General features: G+C 36.2%; 1 protein-coding gene across 1 annotated transcript in view; it reads left to right on the top strand.

Annotated features, from left to right (window-relative positions):
- The window catches only part of VWA3A (von Willebrand factor A domain containing 3A), a 36186-nt gene extending 18962 nt beyond the window's left edge, over positions 1-17224 (top strand). The window contains exons 19-33 of the mRNA XM_026083301.1: positions 705-903; positions 1333-1403; positions 2364-2522; positions 4016-4106; positions 5208-5318; positions 5762-5859; positions 6025-6177; positions 6875-6983; positions 8325-8469; positions 8896-9040; positions 10154-10305; positions 12022-12148; positions 12750-12847; positions 14409-14473; positions 15712-17224. Coding sequence (XP_025939086.1) covers positions 705-903; positions 1333-1403; positions 2364-2522; positions 4016-4106; positions 5208-5318; positions 5762-5859; positions 6025-6177; positions 6875-6983; positions 8325-8469; positions 8896-9040; positions 10154-10305; positions 12022-12148; positions 12750-12847; positions 14409-14460 — 1710 coding nt within the window. The 3' untranslated portion in view covers positions 14461-14473; positions 15712-17224. The remainder of the gene's footprint in view (positions 1-704; positions 904-1332; positions 1404-2363; positions 2523-4015; positions 4107-5207; positions 5319-5761; positions 5860-6024; positions 6178-6874; positions 6984-8324; positions 8470-8895; positions 9041-10153; positions 10306-12021; positions 12149-12749; positions 12848-14408; positions 14474-15711) is intronic.
- The last annotated feature ends 216 nt before the right edge of the window (positions 17225-17440 follow it).

Genomic DNA, 17440 nt, shown 5'->3' with positions numbered 1-17440 from the left:
GGCTATCATTTCACTGGCAAATGTCTGAGTGTGAAGAAGCCAACTCTGATTTTTCATATTATGATATCATTTCCTTTTAATCCGTGGGAACAAAACTGCAAGTAATTTTACAGTGGAACTTTATGATACTTTATGAGTATGTAGAGAAAGCTGCCGTTCTGAATAACAATAATCCATTGCTTGGGCTTGTATTCATAGTACATGCGCTCTGTGGCTGCTTAGCCGTGTGCACTGCCTAGAATTTCCAAATGTATGGTAGTCCTACTGGAGCAAGTATGGGTGTGCAGCAGGGTCTCTCTTGCTCTCACTACCAAACTTCTCGAAATTCTGGACAAACCTAAGAAACTGTTAAAAGCCTATGTGGATAACAAGAAGTATGTGTCCAAAAAATCCAAATGAATGGTTCCATCCCTACTTCTTTGCTTTAGTGCATGGCTACCTTGAAGTCTGTGACTCGAGTCTTTGCCCATATCCACACGTCTCGCATCTTGGCTGCAGCAGTACTATTACCATTGCCACTAGTAATGACAACAGCAGTAGTTTTTGTGTATATGCATGGTTAGAAAAGGCATTCAGCTACTCAGGCTGTATTCCTGTACTGCACTGCTCAGGTTGGGAGTGTTTGTACCACGGTTAAGGAACCAGGTGAGTTGAGAGAAACTCCTCTGAGGTAGAGGGTCACTACTGTGTTTTTTGTTTTGCAGGACACAGTTAGTGCTTATGTGGCTGAGACTTGCAGAGGTTGTGATTTGCAGCTTCATGTCTGTCTGTTCAGTGTAATGAAGGATGTTGACTCCAATGGCATTATTCCAGCTCGCTATGCTAATCCAACTGAAACTGCCATTGCTTTTAAAGAAATGGTACAGGCAGCTAGTGGAAGATTTCATTGGTTTGGAGAAGCAGGTATGTGAAAAGGAAAGTTGGCAGATACTTCTTTTTCATTAGTTAATATTCTTTATTACTGCATCTTTTTCCCCAAAACAAGCACCTTACTTTCTAGGATATGACAAAGCTATACTAGCGCTGAGATATAAACAGAGGTCCTACTCTGATCAAGGCTTTCAGTTATATTGCAGAATAAATGTTTTATTATAATGCACCGTTAATGCAGGAATTTGAATTTAATTGAAACAGATATAATTGTGAGAACTATAATCTGCTAGATATTTTCAAGATGGACACTTAAAATATAGTTACTAATGTAGTAGGTCCAGAATGCCTGGTACACAGGAAACAAAGACTTTTTTCTTTTTCGCTGCTTTTTGGCGTGCTCTAAAAGATGTTGTACACATAAGATAATGGTCTACTGATAAGCATGTATTTGACTGTCAGGTATTTTTGAAAGTGATGATATCAACATTATTGTGTCTGAAATGGAAAAAGCAATCAACTACTCCCAAAAGGTATGAATGTTTTGTTTTTCTTCAGGGGAAAAAAATCAGCAGTGTTTGCTTAGCTGACAGTGCAGAAGATGGGACAAAATGAAAATCCTTATGAGATAGGTAGCAAGGACCTGGAATGTGAGAAAATAGAGTTTAGTAAATATGGACTAGAAAGCAATTATATAATAGTGCTGCTGTGGTTGATGTTGGACTGTCAGTGATTCCATATCAAATATGAGGAGATTACAGTTAAAGTGATTCTCCTCTTTGTTGCTAATCACATGATTTTCGAGTACAATTAACTGTTCATTTATTCCTATAGAAATCACAATGGAGGGAGGGGGTGTTGTTATTGGCATAATATATTTGTTCATTTCTAAAACAACTGTTTTCTCAAGCCTACTAAGTTGTAGAACTGGACAAAACAGTATCTCTCCCTATTGTATGCACTTGACTTTTTCCAGAGATAGCTAGCAAAGTAGCTGAGGTAGTATAGCCAGCCTTGCAATATGATAGTTGCTTCTTACAAAAAGGTAATTAGAAGATGTATGCAGTGAGATTTCTGTCCAGAGGTCTGGGCCAGTTGTTGCATGCTAGCCTGAGCCACAGAGTTTTTGTTAAGAAAAGTCGGGGGCAGGGGGGAGGGAATATTCAATGGGATTTTATGCTATTTTATATTATAGTTTAATACTTGCATATATTTGGTTCATCTTCCTCTCATCTGTTACAATTTTGGTTGCTTGTACTGTTTTCTTGCCTTTTAGAACACTTACTCAAAGAAGGGAGGATTTCCCTCCTATGTGTTTGAACAAGCATAGCATGAAGAGGCTCTTTTTCCTTTAGAGGTGTTAAGTGTTACCAGATTGATTAATTTGGTATTAATTGCATGTATTATTAAAATAATAAATGTCTGTCTTTGAAATGTTATTTGCTTAAATTGCCTGTGTATGAATTATTAAACAATCTGAATTTTAATTTCAGTGTGCACTCCTAGTGAAATCCTTAAAGCAGCGTTCAGGAAATCAGTCTGTTAATCCATTTATACCAGAAAGAGACTCAAAGATGCTTGTGAAGAAAGAGAAAAGAAGGCCACAGAAATTGCCATCTCCAAAACCCACAGCTCTGAGTCTGGCTAGAATGGTTTGAAATTCTTCAATGTCCCATTTTTAAGATGCTGTCCATTTTTGTCAGTAATCTTACCTGAGTATCAGATGAGTATCTCTTTTCAAGACAAGTGCTCAGGCTGAAAGTTTGAAGGAAATAGAACATTACTGCGATAGTATTCTGAGTTTACATTTTAACTTGCATTCAAAATGTTACATAAATAGAAAAAGAACATCTTTTTTACTCCTGCTAAGTGATTAAATATGATGAAAATACATTGTAGTGTCAAAAATTGTTTAAATAATCCCTCCTCTGACCTTAAAAATTTGGTGTTTAACGAAGACAAAGGCAGAGCAGAAATTTACTTTACCAAGTTACCTCTATTTTGCCAGACCTTCTAGTGAATATTGAATTGTATGGTATCCTGTTCATTTACACATAGGGCAGCTGAAGCTGAGTAGCATAGACCTAGGATTAGAATTCAGGATTTGTCTCCTGTGCTTAATTCCATGGTGTCACACTACTTCTATGAGACCTTTAGGGTTTTGTGAATGTTTTCCTTGTTAATTTTGACTGCATACGCATCAATACCCATTGAGTGGGTGTGTGAATCTGTAATACACATATGGCTAATGCCAGTGCTTACTTTGGTATATACATGACTAGATACAGAACTTCATATTTCAGAGGATATACTTAACTTTTGACATGAAATTCTGAGGTCTCATCTTTGAAATACGAATAGCGCTTTCCAGTATATTTGTGTTCATGTTGGAAAGATGTTTGGAGGTAAGCTCAACAGGTCTTCTGTATTATTTTATCAAAAACAGTGTATATTCAATACCATTTCACAAATGCAGGGAAAGAGTAATCACTCAGAGATATGAATACATTGAATAGTTTTATATGAATTAAACTTGTAGAAAACTGATACAGGTTAGTCTATAGATGTCTGGTATTTCTTTCATCTGATATTTACAGTAGAGCTGTGTAATAAATTAGAAAATTAGATGTCCATTATTTGAATGTTCTGTGCCCCAGCAAAAGTCTGATCTTACAACAGCAGTAAGAAAGTTTTTAGGTTGTTTAGTAGAGAGTACTCAGCCCTTAGAGGGGTCAGCCATGCCTAAAGGCAAAATTACTCTTTTCAACACTGGGTTTCCAATATTCGATACAACTCTGGAAAAAAATACTACGTAACATATTCTATAAAATAGTGCCATTACTATAATAGACTGCTGCTTCCAGTGGTAAAAGTGATCTAAAGTTGTCTGCCTCTAAAGATGTTAGTGTTCGGTTTTTTGGCAACAGTTGAAATTGGCAAGATAACTGAAAAGACCAATTAATTACTTAACTTGGCAAGAAATCACAAGTTAACAAGTCTCTATTGCAATCTGCTGATTTGTCAGAAGCACCAGAGTAAATCAGGAATTAGAGAATAATGAAGGATAGTTCCTGTTTTGAATAAGCTATGCAGTTATGATCTAGTTGAAGTATTTTTTTAATTTGTCTATTTCCTGTGCTTATAGTTTATTAAAGACAACCATGGTGAAGAGAGAAATGCTGACGTAAGAGCATTGAAATGGCGTCCTACTAGTGCCAAAGCAGAAATTCCACCAGGTCCGTATGGATTACGGGATTTTTGGTCTTCTGTTTGTTTTTGTTAAGAAAGTATTAAATTAGAAGAGAGAGATTTAATTTAAAGTTTTAGAAATGTTTTTGCAATTTTACATCTTTTAACCAAACTGATAGGAAACATTGCAGTTGTTTTAAAATTACATCTGTAACGGTTTTAGCTGTGATGTATCAAGCTTTCTTTTAGGTTGGAGGAGGAAGGAAGGCTGCACAGTTGTGTAACTACCTCCAAGTCATTTGACTGAATATACATCCTATATAAGGAAATGTCAAGTATATGTGGTGGGAACTGCAGCCCCCCTTTGTCCTGTGCCTGAAATAGTATTTAGAACCTCACTTCTTTTGATTTCAATTCCTATTGTGCTTTTTCTCAAAGGCTCAACAATTCAGAGACTTTATTATTAGTTTAATATAGAATATTTATCTTAATATTGTTATAACCCATTTTTATTAATACACCGTTCCACTTCATTTTTGTGTGATGCAGTAATGACAGGAAAATTTTAACACAATTGTCAGGTTGTCTGAAGTGCTGACTTTGGCTACTGCTCCTGCTATACAGTACAGCTTTTAAATTGGTTCTAGTCATTGTTGGCCCCTTAAAGTCCAATTCTTTTCTCTCCCATTTTCATACTTTTTCTGTGTTGTCTTTCTCTGCAACTTTGTTAACATCTGCAAATTTTTTTGAATTTTTGCATTAAATTTGAGCATTGATATCTACTATTATTGAAACCAGATTGTTCATGTGAAGCAATGTTTAAAAATCTGGATTCATTTTTGCATGTGAGGTGCTGTGTGAAATGTTCATAGGCTCTTTCAGTAAATTCTATGCTTATTCTAACCCCTAATCTTTTCAAATTATGCCCTGTGACATTCTTCCTGATGGTAACTTATAAATTCCTAGAGGTTTTGGTTGCCATTTGTATGAAAGTAGCATGAGCAGATCTATAATATGGATTTTTCTTAACCAGGATCTAAGAAAAATAATATTTATATCTGTGGCAACAGGAAACTATGAACTGAAGAAGAGAGTTGCTTGTCAGAGTTTTATCCCTAGCTGAAACAAGACAACTTTTTTTATTGTAGCACAAACAGTAAAAGAATGGTCTCGGATTGGGAGTAAAAGAAAACATAAATCAAGGAAACAGCCAGAGTTCTCTATGTCAGTATTTTATACTGATAAAGGAAGAAATGTGGGTAAGTGTTATCAAGATATGGTGGGTAGACATACCAGCCTTTTATTATAAAAATATTTGGATATTAGTGCACCGATAAACAGTGGGCTTTAAATTGTGAATAGAAGTGAGTTTAACATATCAAATAGTGCACCTCTGTGTGTGCGTGAAGTGCTTTGAGATCTTCTGTCAAAGGTGCTATAAGAAAAATTACTGTCATTGTGGTGTAGAAGATTGGAGGCGGTATGGTTTGGAATCTTCTGCATAAAATGAGTTTTAAAAATAAGTGACTTTTTATGTACATTGTTTTAAGGCAACTTTGATACATTTTTTCAAATGCAAAACTCTGTGTGAAATGATGGTCTTTTTTTTTTTTACCAACAGGAAGACTGTCATGTGTGACTTCAAAAGGGCTATGATTTTAACCCAAGGCTCCCAATATTACTTTATTCGTGTTCTTACTAGGTGCAGTATACCGAAAGTATCCAGAGACAATGAGCGTAAGGAAGTCTGTTCCTTCTATTACATTACCAAAAAAAGAAGAAATCTGCTCAAGCAAACAGGTATTTAGTTCCTTACTAATAAACTGCCATTTTAGAAAAATCTTAATATGAATTAATATGAATATGATAATTTATTTTGATTCTTCTGTACAATGTATTATTACATAATAATCAGTCTTAATATTTACTAATTCAACCAATTGCTCCATTTGTTTGTCTTACAAGTGGCTGGCCAAGTACAGTATTAAGAAGCTTAAACTGGAATTGCCCAGACTGATGTTTGGTCCACACTGTATTCACCAAAAGAAAATTGTGGAGTCTCTGCACAAGAAAGTATCAGCAAAATATTGTACTATCTTCCCTAGTGTAGAAATCAATGTAAGCTTTTGCAGATATCATATATGTGCCTCAATGAAATACCTTTGTGTTTGTTTAAGACAATGCACATTGATCACTGATTGTGGTTTGCTAGTGTGATGTTCATCCTACCATTTCCTGCTGTTCTCTCTAAATCACCCTACCAGTAGAAAGCTAGCAAGGGTCTTGTATTCAGTCTGAGAAACATTTAGTGTATTTGAAGTGCAAACTGCATGGGATCTTTAGACTGTATGGGATCTCCTCTGCTCATACAGTCTGAAAAATTTATTTTAAAATAGGGACTTTTTTTAGTAAAGTTTTTAGAAATCATGTGTGAGTGGAAACTGGGAAACTGTTGGATCTTGATTATTGTGGTTTGTGGAACAAGTGGAGAGAAGCATAGCAAGTTAAGTCCAGGATATTACTGATCTCTTGCATGTATAAAACTATCACAAATAATGCAACGGATGCCCCTGTCCAGTCAAATTATATAATTTTGTTGCCCTGAACAACTGGCTGAAATGAGAATAGGCTTTCCTAATTTGAGTAAACCAATTATTTAGTAGCAATAGAGTCACAAAAGTTTTCTTGTGCTGTTTCATATATTTAAAGACAAAAAAACTAATCTCCCTGGTTTCTAATGCAGATAATGCATATAGACCAGCTGAGCTCACATCTGCTGAAATAAGATGCTCTTGTACAAATTGAATTTTTACAGGGGGTTGTGAAACATCTGCAGTTTCAGCCTAAAGAATTGGAAAGCTACGCTGAACAAATAGAGAAGGTGTTGCAGCGCTATATACAAAGAATACAGTGGCTTCTGTCAGGTATTGCATCAGTTTTTCTGTAAAGCATAATTTAAACATACCAAAAAAAAAAACTTCCTATCTGCTATTTCCACTAGGATTAATCTGGACAGGTAGTCGAATATGAGGTTCAAACAAGGAGCTATTGTCCCTATTCTTCTGTGATTTGTAGCTGCAGAATTGTTTCAAAATTCTTTCTTGTTTGTTTTGTGTTGCAAACTATGCCCTGGAAACTACATTTTCATTTTTCTTAAAAAAATATATATATATATATAGAGAGAGAGAGAGAGAGTCTTGGTTTATGAGTGTTTGGTTGTGAACAAAATATTAATGAAGCGTAAGCTTGATATGCAGACAACAGATTTGAGTGATGCCAGCTGCCTCTGTTAATACCAATAAATTGTTAACCTTGAGCCTTAATGCGATAGTTTAAATGACAATGTTATTTCACCTTTTAATACTTGTTTAATATGTCAATGCCTCCATTCTGAAACAATGTCTCATGGTTCCTCAGCTCTAGATGTCTTTGCCATTTACTGTCCAGCAACTTGAAAAATAGGGCAATTTTAGCAAATACCTCAGAGCAGTACACAAGTGTTGTTATAAAAATGTCCGTTATACTGTAATTTTACAACAAATGTAAATGTAAAAGTAAGTTTAACATCAAAATCATACAAGTACTATTGTATTCATATCATCCACTTTGCATTTCATTGAACTGATTTTTAAAAATATTTGGATGAAGGTAAAATAGGGTTTCTAAGTTTACATTACTCTGATACAGGAGAATTCAGCATCTCTGTAGCTGATATACTTGTAGCTTGCTGTGAAATAATTAGTGCTGTGATGTATATTTTTACTCTTTTTATGTTATGTTGATGAATACAACTAGGCAGATGTTCCTACTGTCAGAATTTATCTGTCAACAGAACATATACAATAATAGTTGTAGGAAAAATGCGCTTTTCTGCATCTTTTACTAAGAATGGGCACTATTCAGAAGTTCAGTATCCCTGTTGGTAAAAGTATTTTGATCTCTCTGTTGCTCATAAAGATGTTTGTTATGAAATAGATTAATTCTTTGCTGAATTGCAAAGTAACATCAACAAATAGTTTAATGGAAGTTGCCACAACTGGCTGATAATTAATGCTTGATAGTGCTGGATTTGAAATGGCAGAAGACTTTTCTATTATCAGCCCTGAACTACCTAGTTTCCCTTGCCCATTAAAATTTGTTATACAGAAATGTGCCCAGAATAACTCCTAAAAACTGAAGATTCTACAGTATGCTGAAAAAAATGGTATATTCAGTAAAATAAGCCTATGAAATGACACTTAATTAGTCTTAATATTGTGGTCCAGGAAGCCGAAGATTGTTTGGTACCATTTTGGAAGCAAATGTCTGTGTTTTGATTGATACATCTGGTTCCATGGAGCCTTATTTGCCACGTGTCACAAAAGAACTTACCTCCCTCATCTGGGAACAACTGAGAAAAAATGAAGTCAGGCATGTATAAACTACTGATAAAGATTGAAATATGTGCTACTTATTTTTATGTAATGCTGCATAGTAATTACTAATAACACTACTGAAACTCAGTACAAGTAGTTACTGTATGGTAGTGTATAAGATGCATATGACATGAACTGCTTTTTTGTTGTTCTTTGTAACCAACTTCTGATTCTCCACTCTGTAATTTTTGGGCCTCATTTGCCATTGGTGATGCTGTTTATCCTTTTGGGCTCATCGCTCTCATGGCATCTTCTGGTGACTCAGAACAAGATATGCTTTCTGACACTTCCAAAGCTGAAGACTTCATTCCAATACTAAGTTGTTGGGTTCTTTTTTTCTTTTCTATTTCAAAACTGGTTTATCCAAGATGATTGATAATATTGATTAGGGTTAAATGTTGTGAGCCATCTTTTTCCCCAGGTTTAACCTGCTGAGCTTTGCAGAAAACACAGAGAGTTGGAGGGAGTATCTTGTGGAGGCAACTGATGAAACATGTCATGATGCTGTACAGTGGGTGTCCAGATTCCAAGCTTATGGTAATACATGCATCCTTATGGCTTTACAGGTTAGTAAACTGCATATTATATTGTGGTGAAGAAGAAATGGTGTATAGTGGTGATAAAACACTGCTATCTGACAGATAATATTTTAGGGAAAATTATTTGGTCAAAGTGCACAACACTTTTTACATGCAAAACATTGAACAGTTCTGGAATCAAGCCACTGTTCCTGTCCCCAAAGCTCATAGATACTAGAATTCATTGCTTGTATTGAATTTAGGAAAAACGTGAAATGTCAGTAGTTGCATTAACCTCTATGCGTTCAGAGAGTACTGGAGAAGAAAAATAGCCAGTTCTTCAAAATGATGTTTATGTAAAACTATTGATTGTGATATATTTGCTCAGGGCCAAATGGGGACTTGTAGAGAAGCAATGGTCGTTGGAACGGCATACACATTGGGTACTATTCTTGAGCTTCAGTAACAGATGAAGAAATTTTTCTCCTATAAAAATTCTCAATGTAGAAATTCACAGCAATAATAATTCAAAACAGGGACTGAAATGGCTTGCAATTTCATGAGATTTAAAATTTAAATCAAAAGAGAAATGTTGCCTTAAATGACTGATTCTCGTTGGAGATACCCTTACAGAATCTCCATATGAAGTTTCTGGAATTTATGGTGAATCAAGTGCAGTAGAATTTTAAGACATGTCTATATTAGAGAAATGTTCACTGAGCCAATTACCATAGCAAGCTTTCATAATATAAAAAGGCCAAACCCTAATGGGCCTGATTTTCAGACATTAAGCATCTATAACTCCCAGTATACAAAGCGTGGTCAAAAAATCTCCTGTCAGCAGTTGTCTAAAACCAGATCAGTGGACCTGCTCACTTTTAGCTTATTTCAGTGAGTCAGTTTTTGATGATGCCTTTCTCACAGATTTATTGCATTATGCTACAAACAATCTATTCATTTATTTTTAGGAAGTTATATCTTTGCTAAGCAGTAACTATGATCTCTTTCATACCTAGTGAAAAGGAAAAGACAATACTAACTTGATTTATGTTGTGGTAAATACACAGCTATCTTACATTATTGGAATAGCGTTTTCATTCTTAAATATAACTTTTTATATAAAATGTCCTAATTATTTAAGATTATTTTTCTGCTTTTCAGAAGGCTTTCAGTTTTCAAGATATAGAGGCACTATATGTATTGACTGATGGAAAACCAGATACCAGTTGCAGTCTCATTTTAAAAGAAATTGGAAGATTGAGAAAGAAACAAGATATTAAAATCCACACCATTTCTTTTAGCTGTACAGACAGGTACATGATATTTTTCAACAACAACAACAAAAAAAATCTTTAAAATTACTAGTTTACTTGCTGTCAAAGAGGGCTGCGTTGTCATGCCATGTGCTCAGCTCGTGGACACCAGGATTGAGCTAGGCCTTTATACAGGTGGGAACTGTGTGGGCTGTTCTGACCCAGGTGTTTGCCACATAGAGTACATCTCCCACAGTTCATATCCTTGAGAGAATTGCCTTCAAATACACGGAGAAGTGATATGCATCACTAGTCTGCAGCACTGAGGTCAGTCCTGTGGTTCTGCCACAAGCCTTTCATACACACATCCCACCACCACCCTAGAGATCTGGAGAAAAGTAATATACTTACCCTGGATTGGAATCAGAAGCACTAGGAAAGTGCTGATGCAGGCCATGGGAGGGTGTGGGTTAAAGATATTTCCCTGTATGTTCCTTTGCAGGGATCTTTGCACGGTTCAGAACTGGAAACCCTGGAGCAACATCAGAAAGTATGCGCACCTCTAGATTCTCCTGCATGGTGGCTTTATGGCCCAGGGAGCAGATAGCCACACAGGCAGCAGGCTTTCCAGAATAGGTGCATATCTACTCTGCCACCCCAAAATGCAGTTGTCCCAGGTCTTCAAAAATCCAGCCTTTGTTTTCTTGAATTAAATGCAGCATTGCCTGCCAGCCCTCTTGTCCTCAGTGGCAGGCATGAGGTTAGCAACTTCTGGATAATGCCACTGGATTATCAAGCTGCCATGAAAAACTCTTGACCCTCTCATAGCACAAATTGACAAGCAGTATTGTTTCTGTTGGGTGCCAGGTTGCATTCCTCTGAATGCTGGGATGGATGTTGCCAGGTAAAAACTTTGAATTATTGGTGCTAAGATGAAAAAGTCAACTTTAAGTGTTTATGAAGAACTGTGTCATTAGTGTTTTGAGTTGATTTGCATATCATTTGGTTAACTGGTCAGTAATCAATCATTCTCTGTTAAGCAAATCTGCTCATAAAGGAGACAGGTGTCACTTCTGACTGCGAGTTACTCCGAAACAAAAACTGCTGCTTCGTTTTGGAAGAAATTAGTAGTTATGGAGATTTTAGTGTCCAGTTCTAGTATTTAATTAATCCTTGCAGCTTAATAGAAATTAACGGAGGTATGACTATTAGAACTGTTAAGGGTGCTAATCCCTGGGAGAGAAGACTCTAAAATGCCACAGAAAAAAATTGTAGTAAGGGTGTGTGATTTAGATTTAGATTTCTCATACTTGTAATGAGAATATAATAACAACTACATTAGTTGCCCCAAAGATGAACCTTTGGGATAAGTAATAGGGGCTACAAAAGAGTATAAAGAATAGGGTACACACCAAATGCTCCTTCCGCTGATGGAGTCTCCCAGCTTTTGGCTTTTTTTCCATGTAAAATATTACTACCCTTTCCATGCAAGCTGGGCTTCTGAGTTCTTTTGTTTTAGTTTCTTTTTTTTAGTTCCGTTGCTGTGCTGAACCTCTTGTCCAAAAATAACCTGGTTTTGGAGGTCGTGACAACTAAGCAGTGTATATTTTTTATTAGAAGTTGAAGATTAGAAATGGCATAGAAGTTTATAATCAAGTCCTCCAAACTACTTGTTTGGACATAAGATTTTTTGAGAAGTTTTTATGAAATTCTTCTATTGTTGTTGCTGTTATTCTAACAGTTTTTGTAAGTAACCTACTACCTTATTGTCAACAGAAGAGCTAATGAATTTCTGAAGAAGCTTGCTTCCCAAACAGGAGGGCGCTACCATTGCTGTTTTGGAGATGTGGATGGACAATTAGCAGCACACAGAATGTTGACAGAAGGGCTTGATGATGATGATGTATGTTAAGTGGTTCTTTGGTTTTGTTTTGTTTAATTTCAACACAGTTCATCAGTAATCAAACTGCATTTAAAAAAGAAAAATCATTAGAAAATAAATGCAAGACTCCTCAGATGCTTTACACTGAAACCAAACAGACAAATATTAACATCTGGCCTTGCCTCTCTGCCAGCTGCCTTGGCAAGGTGACAGAACCCTTGGAAGAAGTATAGAACTCAATATAATTTTTGAAAGAGAACTGGAAAAAAATCCTGTATCTTGACACTTTGATTTTAAGCCAAGTTTAGCTTTTATTGTGCCGCCTTATCCTCACCATCTTGTATTTAATTTTTGTCATTGTAAAATCAGTGTTATACAGTGTTTAGCAAAATATAGCTCCTGCAAGAGACTTCCATGATTACCACAGTAGAGAAATATATTGGCGAACAGAACCATGTTCAATGTAGAGTTGCTTTGCTCTCCCTCTGTAAATACAAGACTTTTCCTGCCAGTATGTAGGAGCAGTGAGATTTAGAGCTTTGGCTCAGTTAATTAAATTATTAGAAATTGTAAAAAATAAACAAGTGCAGAGTAAAGGATAATATTTTAATTCTGTTTTCAGGATCCAGTTTTCCCTTACTTTGAAGGAGATGATTTAAAGAAACTTACTCAAGAAGCAGCAAAAGCCAGAAGTTTTTTAAAGCAGGCAAAGTCTTTGAAGTGAGTATTTATAAAGAATCTTTCAATATTTGTTTTTTTGTTTTTTTTTCATGAAGAGAGGACAAGAATATCTGACTTAATGTCTGCCTTTTATAACAGAATCCCTGTTTCTTCCTTGTACTGTCAATTTTAGTGTTTTCTTGCAGCTTGGAAACTGACATGCAAACAAGCTGGCTACTTTAGGGGGATTTACTTCTAAGGTCTTGTACAATTAGCTACCATCACAGTAGAGGATCTGAGCAGATTCTAACAGTGTATTAAACTTCAGGGCTATTTTTTCTGTCACTAGTGGTCCCTCGATTTCTCACTCTTATTTCAAAGAGAAATTACATGAAGTTGTTTCTCTCCCTGCCGAGTTATGTCATCTGCAAATCATTATATTTCTTTTCCTATGTATTATTGAAAACTGTCATTAATGTCAGGCAATGTCCTTTTTAGCACCTCTTCCTTTAGTCTGACCTCTTATTATGGAAAACAGATTATTTTTATTTTCTAAAATCTGCATGGGCTCCTTCTATCCTACCTCAGCCTGACTTCTCTAACTGAATCATCGTCCATTCTCTGCTGGAATTATGTCAGACCTTTCTTCTGTTCTCAAGCAATCCTGTCTCAACCCATCTACTTTTCCAGTTACCATCCATCTCCCTTTCTCTTTGCCTCTAACAACCTGTAAAATGTTTTTTTCTTCCAACACAACTGAAATTAAGAAAGTTTCTACTAACCTTTTTCTGGGCAGATCCTAAGCCTTCCTATTCGCTCTTCTTATGTTTCCTGATTTACCAAAGCATCTGACAAAATCATTCTCCTTTCAGAAAATTTCATCTCTGTCTCAGTCATTTTTTGCTTCCCTAGATTCTCTTTTGACCCTTAATCTTCTTCCTTTCCCCTGAAGTCATCCGCCCACCAGAATTTGTTATGCATCTTCCCCTCTTTCCTTCTTTACTGCAGTCTTTGGTTATCTTATCTCCAGGTAGAATTATCATGCTCTGCCAAAGGCTCCTCAGGTTTGTATCCCTTTCTTTCCTGTTCTTCATCTCCTCTTAGGCATCCTCCCTTGACATGAACTTTTTCTCCCTTTTCTATTAACAGTTATATGACAGATAATGGTACAATGTAGTGCCAGGCAGAGGTATCCCAGCTGTCTCCAAATGAGCTAGGTCAGTTCCTGGGAGCAGCATAGCCATGATAGCATTGCGCTTCATCTGTGTCTCAGTAGACTGAATTGGCTCAGGTGGCACATCATTCCCTGCCGCTTCTGGTATCACTCACTCGGAGCTAGCTCTGATAGCAGCCTAGAACTGGAGGGAAGGACAGTTAAATTGTATTGATCCTTATGTTCCTTCAGTGTTATACTTCCTAACTGCCAGTCCAGAGCCAGAAAGTGCCACTTCAATGGTAATAGCTGGCCAAAAGTGGTTGGGAAGAGCTTTATAATTCATTATATCTCCACAATTATAAGGTTTTCTGTTACACAAAGGCATGGCTAAGCAGACAGAGATACATAGCTACTACATGTCTCTATGAAAAGCTGCTGTAATTCTTTGTTTTTTGTTTTTAATAGGTTATTGATAGAAACATGGAATGTAAACCAAAAGGACAATTCTGTCTTTTAAAAAAAGTGCTCAGGTAAACAGTCACCATTAATAGATCATACTTTATATATAGTTTATCTATGTCAATATAAGGGTAATGTTGCATAAGCTTTGTGTAAATAAGTATTAATTTCCAGCAGTGGCTTTCTCCAAAGTTGAAAACATTGTAATGATTGTAGTGTTTAGCCTAGCTAGTTCCATGTAGAGCCTAATACACACAAAGAACGTTCAAAGAGAATCATTCTGTTTGGGCTAGGCAGACACATGTTTGTATTTATGAACGGTTTTGTTCTTTTTCAAGAGCAGCCTGCTAAGCACAGGTTAGGACCAGATGTAATGGCTGTAATAACAATTGCTACATGGGGTGCATGATTTACTCAGTTAAATGAACAGAACTGATTGGAAAAAGACCCCATTAACAGTAAAGACATGGTCTGCAAATGCAGAACTGTTGTTACAAGACAGTGGGAGAGGCAACTGGACAAACAAAACAGCTCAGAGAGCCAACCTGCTGCTTTTAAGTTAGCAAAGCAAAAATTACAGGAAAAGATAAATTGCTCTGTGAAAACACAGTAACGCTTTCTTAGGGGAAATGAGAAAGACAAGAGGTGACAGAAGCAGTTGTCACAGAGCCTCTTTAAGGGGAAAAATGGACATGCAGACAACTGCAGAGGCCACTAGAGAACTTAGGCCTGCCAAGATGCTCATCAAGGAATTAGTTAAGGCAGATGTATAGTGAGACTGTTTTAAAATCCTTGTTTCTATAGCTGTAGTTTGTATTTTGGTTTACAAACATTGCCCAGTCATTCAAAGAGAAGCAAAAAGTCCTGTCAGACCCACTCAGTAAAGAATACCTGCTTCACAGAGAACTGAACCTGGTGCTTGGTCAAATATGTGCAGAATTCAGTGTATAGGGACTGATTGCTGAAGAGAGAGACTTGGAGAGGAAACAGGTGTATAACCATCCTGTAATAGCAAGAAAGTCGTTACAGGCATGTAGAGACAGAGGCTAGTGTTGCACATCTACTTCAGACTTCGTCCTTCCAAGGTAAACTGTATTGCTTGTAAAATGTATAGGAAGACATTCCTTTTAATGTACTTCAAAAAGTACATGGCACTGTAGCACAGTTAAGCACGTAAGTCAGGAAAATTGCAAGTTACTCAATTTATACTTTTTTTCCAGTGTCATTTTTATCAAGTGTGATGGTGAGCCCACGTGGTTCATACGTTTTGATTTGTATTTAAAAATCTATTCATGTGCTTGACTTGTAGGATTAAATTTTAGACCAACAAAGGGTGCTGAAGAGGTTTGGAGTGGTACCACGAACCTGCTTCCTTTCAATATGTGCTTAAAGCTTCCAGCTTCAAGTGGAAAGAGCAGAAGAGGTACTCTTTGTCTCTGAGCTTCTGGCAAGAGGAGAGGTTACAGATGACAAGTACTGCTGACTTATTCCACTTGCAGACTTTGCAGATCTCAGAAGTCAAGCCCTGAACTCTCCAAAGTTTAAACATAAGTAGAGGATAGTTGTCTATATAGGTAATACAAATTATAGAAAATGAAGTGAATTTCTAATACAGTTAGTAGCTACACACTCTTGTTTCTCTGGAGACTAGGAAAAATTATTGTACTGCATCAAACTAGGAATTGCTTTGGTCCATTGGCAGTATGTCCAAGATGTCTTTCTGGCGGTTGGTTTGAGATTTGATTGCTGGTGCTTGTTATCCCTAACAGATGGGACAGACGGCTATGATACTAGAAAGAGAATTCTTTATGCCAGTTTTGAATTAAAAAAAAATCCAAGAAACAACATTAGTAGAGAAAACAAAGCTTGGAATGAATGTTTTTTCCAAAAGAAGTTTGCTAATAGTTATTTCCAGTCTTTGCTTTTTATGTTGTCAGTAGTGAAGGATTTAAAGTGGATGATTCAGAAATCTGCAGACATGTAAACAAGTAATATCCTTGTTGCTGATAAAGTCTGGTTATGTTTGTATAAGCAGACACTGCTAGTCTTCACAGAAGTTCTGCTAAATTCTTACATAAGGGTTTCCTATTCTATGAAGATTAAAAATATGTTTGCCAGAATCTTATAAGAAAATCCAGTTTAAATTAATTGCAATACTCTGAGGCCTATATTTTTCCTGTTGATTTTTGAAATCAGCATTTTTTAATGAGGAACTCGGTGATGACAGCTCATTAGTATTTTGTAGATGTTTAGTGGGTAGGTCTTTAAGAGGGTTAGGATTTCATTCCAAATGCTTAATATATGTAATATTTAAGAAAAAGGGGTTCAGACTACAAAATTCAGATACTTTATCTGAGTTTACTCAGGAGTCATTCTTACTCCTGAGTGCCAGCTGATGGAAATGATTGGATATACTTTGATCTGGAAGATACTCTTTTCTTTTCCTCCATTTTCTCTCCACAAAGAATTAAAAACTGTTTCCATCGTGAAAGTCTCTGTGGTGTTGTATGCTCTGCACCAGCTTACTCCTGCATTCCATGTTAGTAGCAGCCCACTGTACAATACTGCAGTTAAAAAAAATCCTCTGAAAAGATCACTTAATGTGATTTTATTAGTGCATGTGTTAGTATCTATATAACTTCTGAGATGCTTTGATATGAAAATGTTAATTAGATTAGTAGGATTAGTTCCTGGGGGTATATAAATACTAGATGATGATCATTTGTAAAACAAATGCATTTGTACTAGCAGAAATGTTAAACAATAGATCCAGGTAGAAGAGACAGGGTTTCTGTATTGCCAAGAAGAGACACTCATTTATTCCTCGGAGGTTTTAAGAAATGCTACAATATTGTAGCATGGATTCTGATAAAGGTCCTTTAAAAAGACTTTAAGAGGAAATATACTTGTGCAAGTACATTAAATGATATCAGAGACTCTTTCTGAAGATAGTAATGTAAATGTTAGATTTTGCAAATGGGGATAAGCAGCAAAACATTTCAGTGTGGTGTGTTAGACTATGATCTGGCAGACTCCTT

Source organism: Apteryx rowi, unplaced genomic scaffold (assembly GCF_003343035.1).
Source record: "Apteryx rowi isolate R43461 unplaced genomic scaffold, aptRow1 scaffold_6, whole genome shotgun sequence".
Lineage (NCBI taxonomy): Eukaryota > Metazoa > Chordata > Aves > Apterygiformes > Apterygidae > Apteryx > Apteryx rowi.
This window is presented reverse-complemented; position numbering and strand designations above follow the sequence as displayed.